At 36.9% G+C, this 16,397-nt stretch overlaps 2 protein-coding genes across 5 annotated transcripts; one reads left to right on the forward strand and one right to left on the reverse strand.

Annotated features, from left to right (window-relative positions):
- Positions 1-1,685: 1,685 nt before the first annotated feature.
- LOC126603925 (NEDD8-conjugating enzyme Ubc12-like) lies at positions 1,686-4,660 on the reverse strand. 3 transcript variants are annotated; one of them, XM_050270960.1, is made up of 7 exons: positions 4,491-4,660; positions 3,884-3,997; positions 3,138-3,246; positions 2,526-2,577; positions 2,464-2,490; positions 2,260-2,346; positions 1,686-2,143 (listed from the first exon to the last, which is right to left on the reverse strand). In XM_050270960.1, exons 2-7 carry the CDS (start codon positions 3,990-3,992, stop codon positions 2,006-2,008), a joined length of 522 nt encoding a protein of 173 aa, XP_050126917.1. In that variant the 5' UTR covers positions 3,993-3,997; positions 4,491-4,660; the 3' UTR covers positions 1,686-2,005. The 3 variants fall into 3 exon arrangements, with proteins under 3 accessions (XP_050126917.1, XP_050126915.1, XP_050126916.1); XM_050270958.1 differs by having other exon boundaries at positions 2,230-2,346; positions 4,491-4,658; XM_050270959.1 differs by lacking the exon at positions 4,491-4,660 and adding an exon at positions 4,362-4,412 and having other exon boundaries at positions 2,230-2,346.
- Positions 4,661-11,851: 7,191 nt separating this feature from the next.
- Positions 11,852-16,100, forward strand: LOC126603916 (dolichyl-diphosphooligosaccharide--protein glycosyltransferase 48 kDa subunit-like). Of its 2 annotated transcripts, XR_007616424.1 has the most exons (14): positions 11,852-12,227; positions 12,327-12,463; positions 12,547-12,672; positions 12,866-12,919; positions 13,065-13,178; positions 13,417-13,472; positions 13,578-13,619; positions 13,967-14,042; positions 14,241-14,312; positions 14,427-14,552; positions 14,635-14,739; positions 15,385-15,468; positions 15,550-15,697; positions 15,814-16,100. XR_007616424.1 is itself a non-coding variant. In XM_050270952.1 (13 exons), exons 1-13 carry the CDS (start codon positions 11,960-11,962, stop codon positions 15,595-15,597), a joined length of 1,308 nt encoding a protein of 435 aa, XP_050126909.1. In that variant the 5' UTR covers positions 11,852-11,959; the 3' UTR covers positions 15,598-16,100. The 2 variants fall into 2 exon arrangements, 1 of the variants encoding a protein (XP_050126909.1); XM_050270952.1 differs by having other exon boundaries at positions 15,550-16,100.
- Positions 16,101-16,397: the final 297 nt, after the last annotated feature.

A 16,397-nucleotide genomic window follows, 5' to 3' on the forward strand; every position in this document is an offset into this window, starting at 1 on the left:
ATCTTCTAATGCTGGTCACATTCCTTGGAAAGCTTGGAGATGAAGGACGCCATTATAAGAAAGAATCACGGCGTAAAAGGATTTTCTGGGTTGGGGGTTTGAAGACGAAGACTTGGAATAGAGGAATGCACTAGAGAGCAATGGCAAGGGATTTCAGAAAATTTTGGGAGCGTAAAGTACAAATGAGAGAATTTCGGTATTTATAGGGTTGTGGAGGGAAGAGCAATCGTTCGAAATTCAAAACAAAGGGCAAAATCGACCGGAGGAATCGTTGATCATGATGAACATTTGGGAAATGCGGTTGAGAAGACCGACGATTTTAGGTTTTGGGGGGCGCACGATCGCGTGTGACGGCGAAATTAATGACGAAAGACGTTTCGACACCTGCATGATGACAGGTGGACTCGCGGATTGAGGTAGTGGCTCGCGGATTGAGGTAGTGGTTAAGTTCAGCTATAAGGTCATGATGGCACGACGGTTCAGACTGCCGCACGCCTTAGACGTCATTATTGGGGATTGGCCATGTTAGAAGACGCCACGTGGCGAGTGGTTTAGCAGGATCAAGATCGTGCGATCGTGTTCAATAAATGCGCCTTGGAACTCGGGTATTAGGATTCTGAGTGGTAGATTCGCTTCTTCAAGGCCGAAACTCGGCCGAAGGTTTCAGGCCGAGGACCTCAGAAGCGAGGGGGCAATGTTTGGGCCCAAAATAATAGTTTGGGCCGAGGGTAGAATCACTCTCGGCCCGAGAAGCCGTGCGACGAAAGGGTCAGGGAGCGTTCAGCTCATGGGCCTCCAAGCCTAAGTCGGTTAAATCAGAACGCAAGTCGAGTCTTAGTACAATAGAGACTCTCGACGAGATCAATAATCTAGAAAGCGAATCCGGCTCAGTTAAGGACTAGATTCGTAGTCCTAGCGGAGATAGGACTGATCGAGGGGATGTTAATCCGGAGAAGGAAACCTAGTCCGAATAGGATTGGAACTCGGGCTCGATGTTCTGCTACTATAAATACAAGACATTCAGCAACAGAGAAAGCCCCACAAAATCAATACAAAATTGCCCTGCGCAAACTCTCACAACTTGTGATTTTTCTTTTTCCTTTTTCGCTGACACATCTTCCGTTGGCATCAACAGCACTGTGGAAGCAACCGGTGATATCTTAAGTCGGCATAGATAGCTCTGTCACCGTATAGTCAGTTGGTCTCGCAGTATCTTCCGTTGGCATCAACAGCACTGCGGCGAGAACGATTGATTACCTATCCAAGTCTCGGTCGAGAAGGGTTTCTAAATCCTTATTGGTCGAGGTCATCTCATCAGCCTTCTAGGCGAAGTGAGGTGTTACAGTTATTACATTCGGCACATTGAAAGCCGAATTTGATATTGAACTTCGTAAGAATAGTAACCTTGTCTTCAGGTTCGAGAGCCCAAGAGGCCGAGACGTGTTCCTTTCTCGGCCGCAATCGCAAGACGCAGAAGTCAGTAGCGCGACCCAACGCGACATCAACAAATTTACTCCTCGGCCGAGCTCGGCCGACGAGTTGGCACGCCCCGCATTCACCGAAGGACGTAGTTAGCTCATTAATTACTCGGCCTGCGCGCCACGTAGGCTTTGTAGTTTCTAGGGTCAACAGGTGGTAAGGAGCTGAGTTAAAATTTTCCAAGAGTATCCTGCAATTTGTGAAACTTGTCAATACGAAGCTTCATCTATTGTCGTCAATATGTAAAAAGTGTATTTCGCCAAAGTCTGATGGGACTTTGGGGAAGGGTTGTCACTCGTTTGATTCCATTGACCCTAATTACTTAACTATGTCAACATACAAAGTATCCCAACAGTTACAGTGACATACATTTAACTGCCCCCGGGCTACAGCTCCGTCGATAAATTTTCTTTCCTTTTAAAGGTTGAACAAAGAAAGCGCAATCTGCAAACAAATATTACAACCCCACTGGCATTTCGAGCACTGATACTGCGTCAATTGGCACTTTGGTGGTACCAAACAAAAGCTATATGCACCGGGGGAAGAACGTTTGCCCCACATAACCACCAGCCATCACACGTCTTACATTAGACTCAAACATCTTCGGGTTGTCTCTCAACACTGCCGCTGCGTCATGATTTAGTGGATCTTCATAGTTTGGTTCCTGGAAACAAAACCAAACAGAAATATAAGCATTCATATAGCAGACGGCAACAGATCACAGAGGACTATCAAGACAATCATTAGTACAGTGCAAAGATGGTACAATCCATAAATCACAGTGTTTATGTTGAGGACAGGTTTCCAATCTTCTCGTAGGATGTTGAGGCAGACATTTCCTTCCAAGTCAATATTAGGATGGTAGACCTGTGAGTGGTTTGTATCATGTACGAGACAATGTAGCATATAAGCAATCAACTAGAAGAGATGAAATGAATATGGTTAAACAAGACTCGGTGAAATATATATGATGTGCAGGTCTACCTTCGTCTGACACTTGACTTTCCGTGCCTCATGTGGATATATAGGCGCAACTTGGAAAGTGCCTCATGTGGATATATAGGCGCAACTTGGAAAGTAAACGAAAATGTACCTCCTCGGTAAGAACATATGGAAGAGAAGGTAGTTAATTGATCATTATGCTTATTCTAAAACTATGTATGTACTTATTTTCCTGAACAACAACAATATATATATATATATATATATATATATATATATATATATATATATATATATATATATATATATATATATATATATATATATCTTAAAGTAAAAAAAATATTGAAACCTTCAACACCACTGCTTGTATTCGTGTTGACTTCACTACATAGTCAATGCAAACAATGGCTGCAGGACGTTCACAATGTTGAAACAATATATAACTGTTCTCCTGAGCAACAACAATATTGAATGTTTTCGTGTTGACTTCACTGCATAGTCAATGCAGTGCCTCACAGTTGAAAATTCACAAATACATCTATATTTAGAAAACAATTTTGTGCGAGCAAGTATGTACATGTGTTTGTGAGTGGAAAACGAAAGAACCCAGCTTCTCTGACAAAGTAGAGGTGCCTAAAATTAGCATGTGGAGTCGTGGCAAAAGCTTTTATGTGAAAAAACTTCTGCACACAAAAAGCTGAAGAATTTCTTACGAGTCATATCCTTCATCCAGACGAATGGTAACCTCAAAGTTCGTCAGCTGATCCTTGCTATTAGGAAATGAAATGCTACAAGTTTTTGCAAGATTCAGCTCAGATATATCTGCATCAGATCCCACAAAAAGTGGTTCTTTTTTAATAAATGGTGGCCACATTTAGGAAAACAACACAACTCCAAAAAGCCAGTAAACACAACATCGAACTAGTTTAAAACCCTTTCTCCTTTAACAAAATTACAGATTTAAATAATGACTGATTCTAGCACCAATTTATAAAATGGCAATCAAGAATGCTCGAAAATTCAATTGCCACTCATTTTTTGAAACTTTTGTGGTCAAAATGAAATTATCTTAACTACGTATATCTACCTGACATGAAAAAAGATACAAACCTAAGCATTCCAGGGGCTATTCATTTGCTAAAAACTGTTATGTTTTAGAATTGACTTAAGGCTCCGCCGACCTGAGAACCCTTTAATCAAATTTTACAGAGTCACTAAGGACCAAGAACAATGTCCTATCTCACTGTTCAATACCACTCATAAGCACCCTCGATTAGAAATTTAATTCCAGTCAACACAACCATCTGACTGCTTTGATCCATACTGTCTAAAAACCAACAAATTGTTTCTGGAATCCGAAATCAAGGGCAAGCGAAAACTAGACGATTAATTAAAATGTAAAAGTTATAATCATAAATCAAACATCTCAAAGGATGTGATCATTAGATAGAATGCAAACCTCCATGAAGATGTAATTCCCCAGCAGATTGCTTCTTCACAGGTGACGCACCATTCGCATTTTCAGCAAGTTCTCTTTGCTTTTCCTTTACTTTGAATAGCCTAATCATATCTCCTGAAAAAGTGAAAAATAACACAATTATCCTAAAAGTCCTAAAGCGATTATATATTTGTGCTGCATAACAACAATCATGCTGGTCGACCAAAGCAAGCAGATCGATACACTGAAATTTCATGTGGAAACCTCGAAAACAACCAAACGAACATTAAATTTACTCCTTTCTATAAAACCCTTTTCAAATTAACACCACTTCTCTACAAAAATCAAATAAACAAGCATCATAAATTGCTAAAAGGGAAACAAAAATTCAAAATCTTGCTCAAAAGGAACAACCAAGAACTAAAACCCAATAAACCCCAAAAATTTACAGACATAATCATCAACCAATCAGATTCCAAAAACGAAGAAATCTCAATACTTTAAGCATCTGCTGACTGGATTTCCTGGAAAAGATAGCAAAGCAACAGAAAGAAAGAAACTTGCAGACATATACATACATCTATATAATATACATAAAAGTATATTGTTGAGATGAGTAGATGCTGACCTGCTAGAGAAGAACCTGCAGAGAAGACGACTTTGTGGGTGAGCGGGAAAGTGAGGAGAGAGAAGGAGCGGGAAGCTGAAATGGAAATGAACGATGTGGTTTAGGAGTTCTTGGAGGAGATTTGGACGATTGGCCTCTCTGGGGTCTACGCTGCTACAGGCGACAAAGTACTATTTGTGTCTCGCTTTATTTATTTCTAGAGACTTTTGATACAGATGTCTCGTTTTAATTTGGGGTTGGTACGTTTTCATTTAATGTTGGTATGTTTTCATTTTGTGTGGGTGTACATTTAGATTTGAAAAGTTTAAATCTTTAGACTAAAATATAGTTGAAATTATTTAAAATATATAGCAGATATTTAAATGTAAATTAATTTCAATTAATCTGGAATTGTTCAAGTATTTTAATCAAATATTTCAAAAGCTTAATCAAAAACTCAAAAAGCATAAATATTTTATCTACAAAAATCTAAAATGAGGCATCTAATTCTAATTTTCTCTTATTTCTACGCTACTTATTTTTCTTGGAGAAGGAACATGTTTGAAACCCAGTCCACCGCTCCACCTCTCGTGATTTGATCGTAACGTTAGGTAAAATAATTTTTTCAGACCATATTGTAAATTTATTTTATAAAATAAGTATATTAACTAACAATTAACTAATATAAAAAGTATGTCAAGGGCTAATTTTGAAAATTATGTAATGTGCTATTATTGTTTAATAGATAGTTAGTTTATTTTTCTTGTATCCAACCGTTATAAATTGAGAATGGGTAACAAATAACAGTACATCACGTGCTATTTATTATTATTATTCTTATAAATTTATCGTCCATTAACATTATAACATATGAATTAGTAAAATCATAATATAAAAAGTTCTAAAATGAAAAATGCTCATAAATCTTTGCTACAATGCGTTTTATGTTTGAACAATGAAACTACAGCTTCAAAATTGAAAGAGATAACTTCACTACGTTAATTTACGAAATTTTGAAATTTAAATACTAATTTTCATGTGGAATGTGATATCCACATTTTTTTTTTTTTTACTTTTCATACACTTTTTTAATTTGACCGTTGGATCAAATGAATTGAAGAGGATCAAAAGACAAAAATTAAAAGAGGTTTGTGAGAAATAAAAATAAATATGTGGATAACACATTTCTTTTCATATTTAATTGGTGTATTTTGTAATTAGGATTATTTCATGAAAAATAAAAAAGTAAGGACAATACTTGAGTCCTGAACAGTCAGGACCCTTCATACTGCCAAATCTATGTGGCACAATTAGAACTTAACACGTGTAATTTTTTTTTTCAAAAACGTTCCAAGCCTAGTTAACGGCGTCTTCTCCCATCCCAGTAACAGAGGACTTCAATCTTCAATCGTCCTTCTCCTTCCCATTCACACTACCTCTCCATCCCGCTCACGCTACCTCTCCCTTTCCCTCTCTCTCTCAGACTACCTCTCCTTCTCGCTCAGACTACCATCCACCTAGAGCTGCGATGGTGAGCTCTAAGCAACGACGGCAAGCGGCAAAATTGAATAGAAAAGCCAGACAATCTTGAAAAACAAGGAATTGGGTATGTTTTCGAAGAATTATACCTTTCGTTTTCTCCATTCTTAATTTTTATGTTCAATTTTTATGATGTGAGCAGGGTTTTCTCCCTGTCCCTTTCTCTCTCAGACTACCTCTCCTTCTCACTCAGACCACCATCCACCCAGAGCGGTGATGGCGAGCTCCAAACAACGATGACAAGCGGCAAAATTGAATAGAAAAGTCAGACGATCTTGAAAAACAAGGAATCGGGTATGTTTTCAAAGAATTACATCTTTCTTTTTCTCCATTCTCAATTTTTATGTTCAATTTTTATGATGTGAGCAGGGTTTTCTCTTATTAGGGTTTGCTCTTGTCATTGTTAATTTTGTTCGAATTATTTAAAACTTGAATTCAATTCTTTTAACTTCTCCATATTCTTTTCAATTCCAATGGAACCGAATGATCCATTCTCTGATGTATTATTCGATAGTAGTCTATTTTCGTCCATTTTGTTATTGTTATTGGTGTTGGTATATCAAGGATTGTAGCTGCACAAATTCTGGGTTTTTTGGGTTTTTTATTTATTACAATTTTGAGTATGTTTTCTTTTTTTTGTGTTTGAATACAAGTAGGTTGAAGAGCTGCATAAAGGACAGCCACAAGGGCAAAGCCATACAAAGCAGAGTTTCCAACACCGCGATGTCAACCATTTTGCGTCTGTGAGTATTAGATTCTTTTATCCATTTCCATGCCCCTTGATTGGTTTTACAATTTGGTCACTTTTTTAAGATGTATTGTGTTCCATTTTTTCTGGGAGTTGTCAAGATTCTAGTAATCAACTTGTTCCATTCAGTGACGCCCATATAACGAAAGCTACCATGTTCATATGTTTTCCAAAATATCTCAAATCTCATAATCTATGGGTCATTTTTGTGCAGGATGTTAATTACGAGGACAAGGATAGAAGCACAGGCTCTTCCTGGGTATCACTGATGCATCTCAGATGCCTAGAGTTGAAGAAGTTGATGTTTCTATATGATATAAATATTGTCTTTGTATATGTTGATGACTATGGTCTAATATGGACATAGATTGTTTCTCAAATTGGTATGAGAGGGTCTTAGTTTCGTTTATAATTTTGGGTTGGAATCTATAAATTCGTAACGGGTAAGAGACTTTTGTTTTGTATTTGTATATTTTGATAGCCTCTTTCAAATCTTCTCTATAAGTCAAATAGAGTTTACTACCTTATGTATTCTCAAGGAAAACATTTTTGTTTTCATGTACATTTGAAAGTGTCTTTCTCCTTTATTTAGTTTTACTTAATTAGGGCATTGTCATTTGTGTATGTGGTCAGAGTGTTATGTGTATTGATGCAGAGCTACATTGAGACACCTACAGAGGAGTACATGAGAAAATCAACATATGAAACCAGTTTGGCTCCTTAGTAATACATGAAAAATAAGATGTTTAGTGAAGAGAAATTTTGTCATTTGATGAACAAAAACCAAAGTAGCAATAGCAATCTCCAAAATTATCACCAAAGTAGCACTTGACTTGTGATATATCCTTTTAGTCACACTTGTTTAATACATTACAAGTTCAACAAAATGATTACGACATTTTCTCCAATTCAACAAAAATGGCCTCCATGGTCTTTATCTTCTCATTTTCCAAGCCCCTTGTTTGCACTATTACTTTGTGAAAGGTCATGACGGTGCATTATAACTTCCTATAAATTACAAAACAAATTATATTATATAAAATCATTCCTAAAAACAATAAGACAATACTTATTAGGTTATACTAGTTACCTGAAATTGTTGAATAAGATGAATGCTATTATGAGAGTTTGTAAATGGACCAAAAAATGGTGCTTGAGTTCCATTCTCAATACATGATCCCTATAATAGTGAAATATATAAACATGTCATAATAAGAAAATTATACATATATAAACAGAAATCATTTGTATGATATATAACAGTAATTAAATTATACTAGTTACCTGAAGCTGAAGAAGTTGCTGATTAGTGAAAGCCAAAGGCATGCTTCCGTGCTGATTAGTTGCACCTATATTTGTGCTTGGAAATGATACTTGGGTTCCAACATTCATAAAGGGTCCCTGCTAAAAACATAATTTTTTTTATATGGAGTTTCTTTTTATCAAACAGTGAACAAAACAAAATTAAATATGAAAATGATATCTTAATTGAGTCAGCACATTGAATATAGGATATCCATGTCGAGTAACCTGTTGCTCATTTGAATTGCCACTAAAAGGAGCACAATCCTGTTATATTCATAATGAAAAAAACAATTCCTACATGAAACATAATCCACATAACTGGGCATAATGATATATAATTTATAACATATTTATGATGAATTAGGACATGTACTTTCAAGCAGGTGCCTTTTCTTGTTGAAGATTTGGTGGCTTTTGTTTGTGGCTTCGCACATTTTTCAAGCGGGTCTTTGAATCTATTACGCGGACGTCCAACAGTAGCTTTTCTTTTAACTCCGCGTGCTGTGATCTCAAACTTGTCATCAAGTTGTATTATTTCCTTATGCTCGCTTGCACCACTTTCACCATCAAAAGCTTGACATTTCTGTTCACTTGCAACACTTTCACCATCTAAAATTTGACCCTCCTGCTCTATTGCTTCACTTTTTCGTATTGAAGCTTGACCTTCTGATATTTTATTAGTACATGTATTATCTTGACAAAAACTTTTTTTCAATTCTTCCAAACCTTTTAGCATATCAACTAAACATTCATGAGCATATGTTGTGAACTTCTCATGTTCTGCTGCCAAGGATGCTATCTCACAAAAATTACGACACAAATGGCTATAATGCCTTCCCATATACTCCTCAGCATGGTCATTACCCTCACCTCCATGATAATTAGTTATGCTTCTACCCTTTGCATCTCTTGTCCATCGCTTTAAAATGTAATCATGCAGGATTCTTTTCACATTCTTCTTGTCTAACACTTTTAATGCATGATGACATAAAATCCCAACAAAACTGAACTTCATGCAACTACATGTGATTCCTTCTGTTAAAGCTTCAAATTTGACAAAATGCTCTTGAGATTTGCCATTATAAGTTACCTTGTACTCATATGTCATCCCAGACTTGCTAACTTTGTATATATTGTAATTCTAGATACACATGTACTCCTTTTAGAATAGTCTATAAATTTCTGGGGCATAAATCTCAGCTGCATGTCGCAACATCTCAACATTAGTTAATAACATGGGCGTAGTTTGCATCATCTTGAAATCTGCAATTAATTCCTAATATCGTCGATCTTCTAAAAGCCTCTCATAATGCTCAAAGAAACGCAAAAGACTATGACTTGGTTTTAAGTACTTCTTTAACACATTATTCATACTTTCACTACGTTGGGTACTTATCATGTCGCCAGTGAAAGTGTCTCCCATATACTAATGCCCATTTTTCCTTCACAGCAAATAAATCCTTTAACCACTTATTTCCCTTAAGGTCATATTTTTCAACCATATCATTCCATGCATAAAGTCATTCTTCCTCGTCCTCATACTCATATACACAAGTACCAAAATCAGAAGCAAATTGACTTGACCTGTTAAACACATGGCTCAAATTTTTGGCAGCATTTTGATAAATATGCTAAACACACAGACGATGGTGAGATTTATTAAAAACTTCCGATATTGCTTTAGCCATTGCAGCAGATTGATCTATCAATATGGTCTTTGGTTGCTTCCCAGACATTGCTTCCAAGAAAGTCTCAAATAGCCATGTAAAAGAATTAGCACTTTCTTCATATAGCAAAGCTGCACCTAAAACCACAGTTTGTTTATGATGATTAACACCAAGAATCGGTACAAATGGTCTACCATACTCATTTGTCCGATACATTGTGTCCAAACAAATGACATCTCCAAAGAGACCATAATCACTTATTGAACGTGAATCTGCCCAAAACATATTTGTGATCATATCATCTTCGTCCAGCTGCACCGAGTAAAAACTAGACGAGTCCTTCACTTGCATTTTATAAAAATATTGTAATCTAGCCCCAACATCTCCTTTTTCCATGTTTGTCTTTCGCTTTTGATATATGTAATTTCGATAATCTTTATCAAGAAACCCAAGATTCTCTCGCCCACCAACTTCTTTGCTCATCAATTTCATAGTTGCTTTTATTGGTATTTCTGACTTATTAGCATCATCAGCATGCACCTTTTAAGCTCAGGACATCTTACAATTAATCTTCAACATGTGCTTCATAGGGGTTCGAACCAAAGCATGATTTTGATTTGCATCAAAGGAAACAATCTTAAATTTTCCATTCTTTTTAAGAAGGCAAATCATGTGGGCTTCACAACCGACCCTTGAAACTGGTTGAGTATAAGTTGTACCTTCAACTGACTCGTCATTTCTTCGAAAACCTTGTCTTGAACAAGTGTAAGTTACTATTGTTACAATACCTGCATTGTTTTTTTTTTTTCCAATGATGCTTCCTCACATTAAAATCCTTATCTCTAGCATAGTTGCAGTAATAATCGTATGCGCTCTCTTTAGAACTAAACTCCATTCCAAGTTCTAGATCTCCCATAATTTCTTTGCTTTTATTCAACTGAGGATGTCCCAAAGAACCATCATGGCTTTGAGATTGACAAGTAGGTGAAGAACTTACACCTTGTAAATCATCTTCATCACTAGGTAATGACTTACTGTCTAATCTTGTAGGTTCTTTGTTCTCCATAACCTGCCACATAACATTAACATGAAATATGCTCTCCATTATTCATTTGCTTTTATTCTGTTGCATCTCAAATATGTTCTCCATTATTCATTTGCTTTTATTTTGTTGCATCTCAATATGGGACGAAACATAGCCCACTCAATACACATATTGCAATTTTCAAACCCAAATCCACAAGCTTTGTGAAGAAAAACAACCATCCAAAATTTCAAACTCAAATTCAAATAATACAAAACTGAAAGCATACCATCAAATACAGCAGAGAATGGATCCTCTGGATAGGTGCCTAGATGGATGGTCGTCGTTGTTGTTGCTCGTCGTCGTTGTTGCTCGGAGTTCGCCATCGTTGCTCTGGGTGGATGATGGTTTGAGCGAGAAGAAGAGGTAGTATGAGAGAGAGAGAGAGAGAGAGAGAAAGAGAGAGAGAGGGAGAGGGAGAAAACCTTGCTCACATCATACCAACACCAATAACAATAACATAATGGACGAAAATAGCCTACTATCCAATAATACATCAGAGAATGGATCTTTCGGTTCCATTGGAATTGAAAAGAATATAGAGAAGTGAAAAGAATTCAATTCAATTTTTAAATAATTTGAACAAAATTAACAATGACAAGAGCAAACCCAATAAGAGAAAACCCTGCTCACATCATAAAAATTGAACATAAAAATTGAGACTGGAGAAAAAGAAAGATGTAATTCTTCGAAAACATACCCGATTCCTTGTTTTTCAAGATCGTCTGGCTTTTCTATTCAATTTTGCCACTTGCCGTCGTTGCTCGGAGCTCGCCATCGCCGCTCTAGGTGGATGGTAGTCTGAGCGTGAAGGAGAGGTAGTCTGAGAGAGAGAGAGGGAGAGGGAGAGGGAGAGGTAGCATGAGCGGGAGGGAGAGGTAGTGTGAGCAGGAAGGAAAAGGATGATTGAAGATTGAAGTCCTCTGTCATTGGGATGGGAGAAGACGCCGTTAACTAGGCTCGGTTCACTTTTGAAAAAAAAATTACACGTGTTAAGTTCTAATTGTGTCACGTAGATTTGGCAGCATGAAGGGAGTTTAGCACGTGCGAAGTCCTTGCGCCAAAACCGGTTTTCAACGGTCAATTACCATCTCTGCAAAACCCTAACCACACAGAGATCGACGAAGAAGAAGAAGGAAGACCAACAATGCCGAACCTCTCCGTCTTGGTCACCGTCCTCACAGTTCTCCCCTTCGTCTGCCTCTCATTCTCTCCGGAATCCCCAACCCACCGCCGCCTCCTGGTGCTCCTCGACGACCACTCTCTCCAGTCCTCTCACTCCATCTTCTTCCACTCCCTCACCTCCCGTGGCTTCGATCTCGACTTCAAGCTCGCTGAGGACCCCAAGCTCTCGCTCCAGCGCTATGGCCAGTACTTGTACGACGGCCTCGTTCTCTTCTCCCCCTCCGCCCACAGTAAGTTCATCGATCAGAAATTCAGAAATCAGAATCACCACATTCTACTTAATTTCTTGATTTGCGTTGAAATGTGATTTGATTTGGTTGGGATTTAAGGTTTTGGAGGAGCTCTGGATGTGCAGTCCGTGCTCGATTTCGTTGACGCTGGGCACGACTTGATCTTGACGGCTGATGCCTCTGCATCTGATTTGATTCGGAGTATTGCCAAGCAATGCGGGGTCAATTTCGATGAGGTTTGTGTAAAATTTGGAAACTTGGTCCGTTTAGGTAAATTGGAAAACAAAATCATTGCTGAATTTGTTTTAATATGGTGCAGGATTCGTCGGCTGTGGTTATTGATCACACCAATTACGCGGTGTTGGAGACCCAAGGAGACCATACTTTGATTGCCAGTGACGATTTTATTCAATCGGATGTGATTCTGGGAAAGAAGAAGTTCGAGGTTGGTTTAATTTTCATAAAAGTAGTTTGTTACTAGATAATTTGTAGCTGCATATGCCCACATTGCTAAATTTTAACATGGGAAATGAAATTTATAGTTGTAAAATTGTTGCATTCAAATTTCAGCAATTTGCATTGCGCTTTAGATTATTATTAATTGTTAATACCAATGTCTTATATATTCTGTGAAACAGGCCCCTGTACTTTTCAAAGGGATTGCGCACTCATTAAGTGCTTCCAATAGCTTGGTAAGCTCCAATATGCATTTAAAGTTCTAAACTTTTTTCCTTAATGCAGCTTAACCCTAATTTTTCTTTAAAGTTGCAATTCTATGGGTTTTAATGGCTCTGAGAATATGGATTATTGTTTTATATGGTCAATGGTATATTTTAGGTTTTGAAAGTTCTTTCAGCATCTCCTTCAGCATATTCTGCCAACCCAAATGCCAGATTGTCCTACCCTCCATCACTTACCGGATCTGCTATTTCATTAGTGTCTGTTCTGCAAGTAAGTTCTTTCTCTGTACTGGAAATAACATTTATCCATGATATGCTTGCCTCCACCCTTGAACCATGATGTGGAAGTCTGATATGAACTTATGAGCATTGGACAATTTTCTTTTTGTTTCTTTTCACACCGTCACATGCCACATTGGTTATTTACTTATTCAAGAACGAGTTAGAATATGTGAGTAATATTCGATTTGTTCCACTTGATGGAGTGGATTTGAAATCTTAAAATGCAGGCCAGAAACAATGCTCGCGTTCTGATTTCCGGCTCTACAGATATGTTTAGCAACAAGTATGTATTATAATGATTATATGGATACATTTGTCACTGAAGATTTCTGTGGCATTAGTTGATTTTTATTGTAAAATTTGCTTGTGATTTTTGCTTGTAATTCAGATTGTTCAGATCGGCTGTGCAGAAGGTTGGGAACTCAAATAAGTGAGTAAAAACTTCTAACGACCTTTTTTCTTCCTATGTTCCAATTAATTTGTTAAGCTTTTGGTTATAGGTTGCTTTCATCATACCTATTACCTACGTATATTTGAACACACTTTAAAGTTGGGAAACCTAATTTCATTTAGATTCTCTCTAAAGAAAAGAAAGAGTATATGTGATCTGAAGATTCAAAGAAGGCTTGCGGTGAATACTTTTGTAAACTCATTTTCATTCTCATGGACTCGTATTTTCCCTACCCTTTTGCTTGTGTTGAAAGTGGTTGGATACTAACTCAATGGTGGCTTGGTCAAGGCAACAGATTCACATTATCTTGAAACTTTTTATCACAGATTTGAGAAGTCTGGTAATGAACAATTTGTGACTGAACTTAGCAAATGGATCTTCCATGAAAGAGGTCATCTAAAGGTAATAAATCATGAATTATTACTGTCTAAATGGTTTTCCATCTATTTTGAGCTCAAAAAGTTAAATGAAGCTTTGAGTTTGTGATACAGTTATCAACTACAATTACTTTCAGTTTCTATATGATATGTTTAGGTACTTATGATCTTATCTCCTTGTGCAATGGTCTGTCTTGTGTTAATTCATGGTGTTTATTTCCAGGCTGTCAATGTTAGACACAATAAAGTTGGAGAAAATAATGAACCTGCAATCTATAGGATTAACGATGACCTGGTAATGCCTCTACACTCTGTCTATGTGCAATGGTCTGTCTTGTACATTTTTCTGATGTTATGATTTATAAGTAGTCGGAATTATCTGAAATTGTTTAGTCATTTATATTTGCAGGACTATTATATTGAGATATATGAGTGGTCTGGAAAGAGCTGGGAACCATATGTGGCGAATGATGTTCAAGTGCAGTTCTTCATGATGAGCCCTTTTGTGCTCAAAACTCTAGAAACTGATCAGAAGGTACTCTTGCCACAAGGCCATGTTTGGACTTGGTATTGTAACTATATAGAATTTTCTTTTACAAGTATATTTGGTTTTTCAGGGTCAGTACCATACGTCATTCAAGGTGCCTGATGTTTATGGGGTTTTCCAGTTCAAGGTTGACTATCACAGGCTTGGGTACACTAGCTTATCCCTATCCAAACAGGTCAGCTTTTGACTTAGACACCTTTCTACTTTCCTTTCCTTCTCGACAAAATTTTTTTACTGTTATCATGGCTTCGTAAGTTTTATGAAGTATCTGTGTTTCCACTACTGACTTAATCATATTGTTTGAGAGCCCTAGTTTTCATTTTGTGATTGCTTATATAAAGAACGAACGAATAAATTCTTTTAGTTCCCATGAAACGAGGAATCTATCAAATAGTTAGGCATTTAAGTGACCATGTCATAGCTAATAATAAGATAAATACAATGTGAAAATGCAAACATGATAGTTTGATACTGGTCATTGCTTGCTGTGGTGGGGGGTTGTTAAGGTGCTCAACTGCTAATATAGGGAAACATCATAAGATTTGAAAAGTGGTTGTCTGAAATTCTAAGGCTGTGCCACCACTGTCTTAACCTTAAACTTGTAGATAGTTGGAAGTAAAAGTTTAATCATATTGAGGGCTCTATGATAAATTTCTTTTTTTTTTTCTTTTTTTTTTTGGAAAATGATAAATTTCTTCAATAAAACCATGAATGTTATTGTTATTCTATGAGTAGTGCATTCATTTTTTAAGCTGCTAAAAGTTAGCTCACGATTAGTCACTTCTTATATATTTCCTTTGTCAAAAATGTTAAATTGCAGATTCCTGTGCGGCCTTTCCGACATAATGAATATGAACGATTTATCCCCACTGCTTTCCCCTATTATGGAGCTTCATTTACCACAGTACTCTCTCTTTCTCTCTCCCTCTCTTGTGATCTTATTTCTCGATAAGTCCGCACCAACCGTTTGGTTTCGATTCTGCAGATGGTTGGGTTTTTTATCTTCAGCATTGTCTTCATGTACTACAAGTAAACAAACTGCCAAAACAATGCACGAGACAACTTTGCATGGCGCAGATCCTCTGTTTTTCCTGTCAACATTTGTTGAGGGACTTCTGATAGTTACATACAAGGTAGGTATGGCATCATTTGACAGTAGTAAATTTCAGTTTTTACTGTTCTACTGACCTTGTAACTACAACTCGGTGTTATCACAAATGCTGTTTTCACCTGGTCGTTTGTTTGCCAGTGCAAAAAATGGACCAGCATCCACAATGTAGTTGGTGTGGATTCGCTTCTACTTGGATTGAAAGTTGCATCGATTTTCTTCTTTTTTCTGTTAGGTACATTTCTTCTGCTCAATAGTTTTCGTGTTATGTTTGTGTGTACTACGTTGTTAGGTTTGCCAAAAGGTTTCGAACTTTGTTTTTAATGCTATGTTACAACAAAAAGTGACCAAGAAATGTATGGTCACGTGATCAATTTTGAATTTGTATCAAGAGTGGAGATTAAAATGATGTGCTTTTAACGTTTCAATCTCAATCCTTGATATCGAATTCAAGGGTGGATGAGACGAAACTTTTTGTTCGGAATATGTCGGACTTCTGGATGGGGGTCCGGTTGGAACTAGGGGATTCTAATTCCATTTCGAAATTGTTTTAGAATTTCACCATTCTTTTTTATTATGATTTTAGTTCAAGCTTGAAATACCAATATATTTCCAAATTTTAGGATGCATTTCAATTCTATTTCAAAATTTTCCAGAATTTTTTGGAATTTTGAATGCAAAATTCGGTTATGGGTATTGCGATATTTGAAATTTTTAGGTCGAAA

Source organism: Malus sylvestris, chromosome 15 (genome assembly GCF_916048215.2).
Source record: "Malus sylvestris chromosome 15, drMalSylv7.2, whole genome shotgun sequence".
Taxonomy (NCBI): Eukaryota; Viridiplantae; Streptophyta; class Magnoliopsida; order Rosales; family Rosaceae; genus Malus; species Malus sylvestris.